Source organism: Chinchilla lanigera, unplaced genomic scaffold, assembly GCF_000276665.1.
Source record: "Chinchilla lanigera isolate Chin_1 unplaced genomic scaffold, ChiLan1.0 scaffold00021, whole genome shotgun sequence".
Taxonomy (NCBI): domain Eukaryota; kingdom Metazoa; phylum Chordata; class Mammalia; order Rodentia; family Chinchillidae; genus Chinchilla; species Chinchilla lanigera.
In genome coordinates this window covers 2,596,717-2,603,759 of record NW_004955422.1, presented here as the reverse complement: position 1 = coordinate 2,603,759, position 7,043 = coordinate 2,596,717, and the positions used below count along the sequence as shown (strand labels likewise).

The 7,043-nt window shown below is 47.7% G+C and overlaps 1 protein-coding gene across 1 annotated transcript in view; it reads right to left on the bottom strand.

The window, feature by feature from the left end:
- Nucleotides 1-2,896: 2,896 nt before the first annotated feature.
- The window catches only part of Syt13 (synaptotagmin XIII), a 39,204-nt gene continuing 35,057 nt past the window's right edge, over nt 2,897-7,043 (bottom strand). Inside the window, exon 6 of the mRNA XM_005384072.1 lies at nt 2,897-5,789. Coding sequence (XP_005384129.1) covers nt 5,485-5,789 — 305 coding nt within the window. The 3' untranslated portion in view covers nt 2,897-5,484. The remainder of the gene's footprint in view (nt 5,790-7,043) is intronic.

Sequence of the window (7,043 nt, the reverse complement as noted above, 5' to 3'; positions counted from 1 at the left end):
CCATGGCAATGTCTGGCTTCCAGAACCAAGACTGGCTTCCTGCCATCCTCCTCCCAGGTAGGTGCCTTTGTCTCTGGCTTGGGAAAGCTGCTCAGGTCCCTGCCAGGGGCCATCTGTGCTGCTCACCTGGAGGAGATGAGACAGGGAGCAGCGGGCAGGCCGCCACTACCAGGACAGCATCTAACCTATATCCATCTATGGCCACATCTCCTGGCTTTATCCTCCTACTAGGCGTCTGGGCTTGAAGGGAGATGGGACAGATGCTCGAATTCTGAGCTCTTGCAAGGATGGTGCATCCAACTGGCTCTAAAAAACAGAAACTCTTGGGTGGAAAATTACCAGTGGCTCCATTAGCAATTAAGCAAATGAGACAAAGCTGACTCAGAGGCTCAGGTGCCACTGCACAGCGTCTAAGGGAGCAGGTGGCTGTCAGGAGGAACCATTCAGGAGATGCTCATGGACGTTACCCATGAGGCAGGGGGGCATGCACGCATGCGTGTGGGTTGGGTTTATTTTATGCATGAGCTAGGAGGCCTAAGGTGTGCAAAGCAAGCTGCTGCCAATCTAGATCAGAGAATCACAAAGGGGCCTTAGTGCTCATTTGGTCCAAACTCATTCTACAAATGTGAAAACTGAGGCCCATAGGCAAGTGAGTCACTCAGGGCCATGATGGCGGCCAGGACCCAAGCTGCGCTGGAGTAGGGGGTTCTGAGCTCTCATCATGTTGCTCTGGCTGTGAGGCAACTTGGTGCACAGGAGCAGGGTGAAGGCCCATCGGAGGGAAGCCGTGGGTACGGCAAGCACTGAACGCTTCCTCCTGCATCCATTCGTAGCTCTCTGGGAAGCATAGTCTATGTAATAGTTGGCTCTGTGGGAGAAAACCCACTTATCATATTTTATTATGAAAGTAAAAATCCTGGTTACCATTAGAATATAATACGCATATATAACATAAAATGAAGAATTGTGTGCACAGACTTAGAAAGCAAAGACATTTCACGGCTTCGTTAATGGACCATTTATCCAGTTTAAGCAGCTTCAATTAATTCCATGTGCCCTGGATAATTTCCCAGAGATTTAAAATGCAGGCCCCACCCCTTGCTAAATGCCTGGGCCTCTTCCTCGGGAGGCCACCCTGCAATGGCCACCTGGAGGACCTAGGGTGGCAGGACTCTAGGGGTCCCCTTGTCCCTGCCTGCCACCTGGAGTGCAGCAACACCATGGCTGCTACGTGGGGCCTTCAGAGATGGGAGCACTGCTCTGGGGGCTGTGAAAGAAAGAGGATTCCCGGGCATCCACTCCATTCTTCATCAGGAAGGAAGCTGAACTCTCACAAAGGCTTACTCAGACCTTGTGTCACTAACAGTGTGTAGCCCCTTGGATCTAGTACTTGCACAAGACCACCAAGGCATGCACGCGTGCATACCCACGGGGATCTCTCTCCTAGCAATTCTGCTCACTGTTATACCTTTGAGAAACTTGCATAGGAATGTCCATAGCAGCATTTCTTGTAGGAGAAAGAGGAACGAAGGAAGAGAAGAAGGGTGGAAAGAAGCGAGGAGGGGGAGGAAGGAAAAAGAATGAATGTGATGTATTTGTAGGATGGAGTATTACATAGCAGTAAAAGAGAATCAAACTAGAACTACATATGTGTAGAACTAGAACTGATATGTCTGCACAACTGAAGTTCAAAATTTTAATTTTGAGCAAAAATAGTGTGATATAATTTAAAGAGTGCTTTAAAGCACACGCAAAATAGCTCTATTGCTCAGAGTTTATATGTATGTGTCTACAAGTGTATAGGACTGGTTAGGGTAAAAACCAGGGTCAGGATGCCGGTCTCTGGAGTAAAGGTCACACAGCAGATTGAACTGCAGCTGTCATTCATTAAACTGGGCAGTGGCTCATGAGTGCTTAGTGCATTTTTTTTTAACTGCATGTAATATGCCCAAAATATTAAATGAAAGCAAAAAAAGAGAAACAAGCTGCTGACCCTGTTAGAAATGATTTATTTACCACTGCAATGGTTTTGTTCCAGAGTGTGACACGGGATACGTGACACAGGATACTAGAACTGATGTGTATAAGATACAATATCTTATAATAAGATACAATACAATAAGATACAATATCTCATGCGTCTTTTTGTGCTTCGGTTCGTAACAGGAACACACAAACACACACACGCACACACGCACACACACACAGCAACTGATAACAGGAAACAGTGAAGGCAGCAACAAATCACAAGGACTAGGTCTCTTTTCACCATCCCTACTTCCGTTTGGCTTAGGCTACCATCACCTTCCACCCAGAGGAAGTGTCCCCAAAGAACAGTGCTCCTGTTCCCACCTGCTCACTCTGCCTAACTTCAGTTAGGGTGGTTTGTTACCCAGCGCACTCCAAGAGTCACATCTTAAATCGGAGGAGACAGACACATGCAAGGTCTTGAGGAACAGGCACTCAACAAATATACGGCTTGGCTCACGAAGTGAAGTCACCCATTAATGAGGATGGACTCATAATCCTCCACGCCCTGGCCATCTCTGAGAAAGAATCAAGTCCTCTTTTGGATGACAGGCCTTTGTTTTCATCTCTGCTTCACATCGTTCTTAGAAAATGCTCCCCTGCAAAGAACAAGGTGTCGGTCTCTTTCACTAATCATCAGAGGTGTTCACACAGACTTAACCACTCTAATTCAAAGGTATATTTCAGGTGTGTCTGGTACAAGGTAAACTGAGGCAAAGACTACTGAAATTTTTTGATTTGGTGGTCTGACATCTCTGGGTAATTTTTTTTTTGTCTTTTTGAGACAGGGTCTCACTATGAGTTCAGGCTGGCCTTGAACTCATTTTGTAGCCCAGGCTGGCCTCGACCTCACAGCAATCTTCCTGCCTCAGCCTCCCAAGTGCTGGGATTACAGGTGGGCACCACCACACTCGGCCTTCTCTGGGAAATTTAAAATTCACCAGAGTGGAGTTTTGGTGGGAAAGCATGGCAATTATAGGCTCTTCTTTTGTTAAACTTACTTACACAAAAAGCTTTGACTGTCATTAGGTGAATGCTGATACTGAATGGCCAACTGTTGAGATGGCTGATGTCTTTATCATTGTCGACTCAGCCAGGGTCCTCCTTGTTCTGCCATGTGCTTTATCCTTCTCTGGTGACAGCCCATCCATCTTTCATTCCCTCCTTCAGCAAGCCCTGATGGAGCCCCCCTGAGACAGCTTTACCTTGGCACTTGGAAGCCACTAGTGAACATCCAGATGCGGCCCCTGCAAAGCCTGTGTCATTTCTGTACTTCCCTGCAGAGTGGGGTGACAATGACACATAAGATATCCTGTGGAATAATGTGACCCCTATCAGGGGCAACTTTTAGTTCAGATTCTCAAAAACTAAACCTTTGAGATGCAGAGAAATGAATGGGATGACTTTGGGTGACCCTGTCCAGCACTCCTCAGATGTCCCTTGGTGGGGCTATGAGGCAGTGCTTTGATGGATAGGGAAGTAGAACTCATGTTTGTTGATTGTTATGTTCAGAAGCCAAACTTTTCTGGAGTAGCAGGTGTTGAAGAAGAAGGTGCTGGCCAGCCTTTAGGTCCCCTGGGGAATATTTGGTTCTCTTTTCGCCATGCCAACCAAAGAGAAGAGACTGACCAGAGGGGGTACACTCTGAAACATGTTTCAGGAAACCAGAGACAACACTGCACCTTTGCAAAAACACTTCGCCCAGGGGCTGGCCAACCTGAAAGATCAAGGTTTCCATTATCCAAAAGGCTTGCGCATGACATGGGGATTGCATGATTTTTTTCTATTTCTACAGAGTGGATAGAAGTTATTTCTAGTGATTTCCCATTTCTGCATAGAAGGGACAAATAATGACAAAAAATTATAAAGTCCCTGCTCGGGGAGAGGCCAAGAACAACTGGATTTAAGAAGAATGATGCTCTTAGCTCGTCCTGGACTCCTCCCTTCCACCAGGGAATGGGGCTGACATCGGAAAGTCCAGAGTTCGGATAGTAATAGAAAGAAGTTCAAATACAGACTCCGTGGTTCTGGAAATATTTGAGTAGCTCTGGCACTTCCTGGGCATTCTCAGCTGCCAACGTGAAGCGTAAGACAGTAGCCTAGTTTAAAGATGATCTGCTAGTGGTCTCAGAGTTTGCTTTTAGCTGAGGAATACCTTCAGTTTTTGAACGCTTTTGCACCTACCATGTCACGCACACAGCTGGGACCCCAGGAGGTGCGCCGTACTTTACAGATGGCCAAACTAAGGCTGTGAAGGGCAGTGACAGCAGCAGGACCCAGGAAGCGCAGGTGAGCAGTATGGTCCCCTCCATTTAGATTCAATCACAATGGGGACATCCATCTGGGCACAACAAGGTTGAAAGTCAAAATCTAGCTGCTGCTTATTTACTGGTTAGAGTCTGGAGTTAAAATGAGCTGCAGAACCCAGGGAGGAGGGTGTCTGCCGAAGACCTCACTGCTTTGTAAAGTTTTCTTTCCTCTCCATTTTCATGCAGACGGAGTAGATCACGTTCATAATTAACTTCCTCCAGAAGTGGCTGGAAAGCGGAGAAGGGATGGATCTGTCACACAGGGTCACGTTGGTAATGCTGGTAAATGTGACAACTAATGCTCAGAATCCAGCCCAGTGACCAACGGAGAGGGGGTCCCACCTATACTTCGTGGGAGAAGGTCTCCCCACGTGTAAGCTGATTTCAAGATAAAACGATAAAATCCTTTCATAAGAAGCACAAAATGCAGCCCAAGAGCAGGAGCTGGAAAAAGCACACATTTCAATGTTAAGAATTAAATTAAAAACAGAGGCTTTGAGTTCACACAGAGGGTTCAGGTGCCTAGGGTTGGGGCATACTGCCTCCGAGGCTGAAGCCCACATGGAATGTTGTAGCTGGGACCTCTCCGTGTCCTCCCACCTCTGCCTCGGAATCTCTCCCCTGCTTGTAAGAACAGAGGACCAGGCTTGGCCAGGATCTCTGATCTGGAACTCACCAGAGGCCCAGGAGCCAGGGTCTGAGTCTCAGCACTGACCTTCTGCAGCTGCTTGGGCAGGGGGTTTGGTTTCATCCCACCCAGACCGGCTTTAATTCTTCGAGTTTATCCAGGATCATTTCATTGCCTTCATCCTTGTTGAAATGCTAAGTTTTAGGAAGCCAACTTCCTTGCATCCACAATTCCCTGAATTAAATTCTCTCTACATCTGACCTCCCCCCACCTGCAAATCCCGCACAGGTGTGTTTGATAAAGGCCTCTTTTTCATAGCACAGAGGAGCACGCTGAACTCCTCCGTGTGACCGATGTCCTGTTTCCACACTTCTTTTGTTAGAAACGGGAGTGCGATGAGAGAGGAGGCATGGGGTCTCGGTCTGTCAGAATGAGGATCAAGTCAGAGGAGGTTAGGAGGGACAGCTGGGACTGGAGCAGGGGGCTGTGCCCCAGAAGGGAGGTCGTCTCAGTGGCTGGCTACTGGCACAGCTGGTGCCACATGGCGATCTGCCGGCGCGGGTTTTTGAGCATCTCCTCCCAGTGGCTGCGCTCGGAGCCCGAAGTGTGCAGGCCCAGGCTGCAGTGGCCGAGGGCGCAGCTCTGCCCGGCCTCGTCCTGGCCCAGCACCTCCAGCTCTACACTGGAGGCCCGGAGCAGGTCGTCGGGCAGCTCGAACATGATCATCTCGTTCCACACGGGGTTGATCTTGTGCTTGGCCCGTTTTGTCTGCTTCTTCTTTAGCTTCTGAGCCTGGTGCTTCAAGGTCACCTTGACCGAGACATCTGGGGAGAGGCAGAGAGGAAAGAGAGGCAGAGAGAAAGGCCAAGTGAACTTCTGGGGTCTGATGGACTGTGTCTATTCAACATTTATTTATTAAGTACCTATTCTGTGTTGGGCATCTGTCTAGCCAAGGGGACATGACAGAAGTCCCTGCCTCTGCAGAACTTACAGTAATGTATGGAAACTGGGCAACACTGCTGGAGTAGCCTTCTCCAAAATGCTTGGGACCAGAAGTGTTTCAAATTTGGGATTTTTTTTTTCCTTCAGGTTTTGGAATATATGCATATACATCCTGAAGTATCTGAGGGATAGAAACCAAATCTAAACACGAAGTTCATTTATGTTTCATATACACCTTACACACACACAGCCTGACAGTGATTTTACATAATTTTTAAAAATAACTTTGTGCATACAACCAAGTTTCCTGGTGTGGAATTTTCCCCTTGTGCTCAAAAAGTTTTGGGAGTTTGGACCTCGGATTCTTGGATGAATGAGATTCAACAAAGTGGTGGGGTGGTCCGTAAGGGTGCAGGTCAGAGTGCCATCAGGAAATCATTTTTACCTTAAGCCCAAGTGACACTGTAGCCCCAGATCAAACCAAGCCCAGCACAATGACTCGGGGGCCCTGTACCTACATTTTCAACTCAGACCAGAAAAACAAGCCATCTCCTGGCTCCCTTGCCTTAATCTCTGCCCAAGCCTTTTTGTGAATTATGAAGACCTCCTGCTGGTTGGTTGTGCTCATCTCATCTGTACTTTCTGCTTGGTTTTTTTTTTGTTTTGTTTTGTTTTGTTTTCCGGTACTGGGAATCGAACTCATGACCTTGCGCTTGCCAGGCAGGAGCTGCGCCGCTGAGCTAAATCCCCAGCCCCTCATCTGTACTTTCTGTAAGCTTTTCTTGAGAACCCCAGCGTCATGTGGAGGGTGAAGGCGGATTGCCTGCCCTGTCCTGGGTCTGGACCAATACAGCTGCCTCCAGAAAAACCCACAAACAGGCCACCAGAGAGACTTTCCTAGCCTAGCACCAGATCACTTAGTCAAGGTTCCCCAAGCTAATGGGAAAATAATTGTTGCTTTGTATTTATTGCTATAATTATCACCCCTGGGTGGTTACTTTGTTATTTCGGCAGAGATATTTGAGAGACAAAGTGCTATGCTGTAATTGTCCTTAACAGAGCTGTAAAGGAAAAAGGGAAGAGAGAGAGAGAGAGAGAGAGAGAGAGAGAGAGAGAGAGAGAGAGAGAGAGAGAGA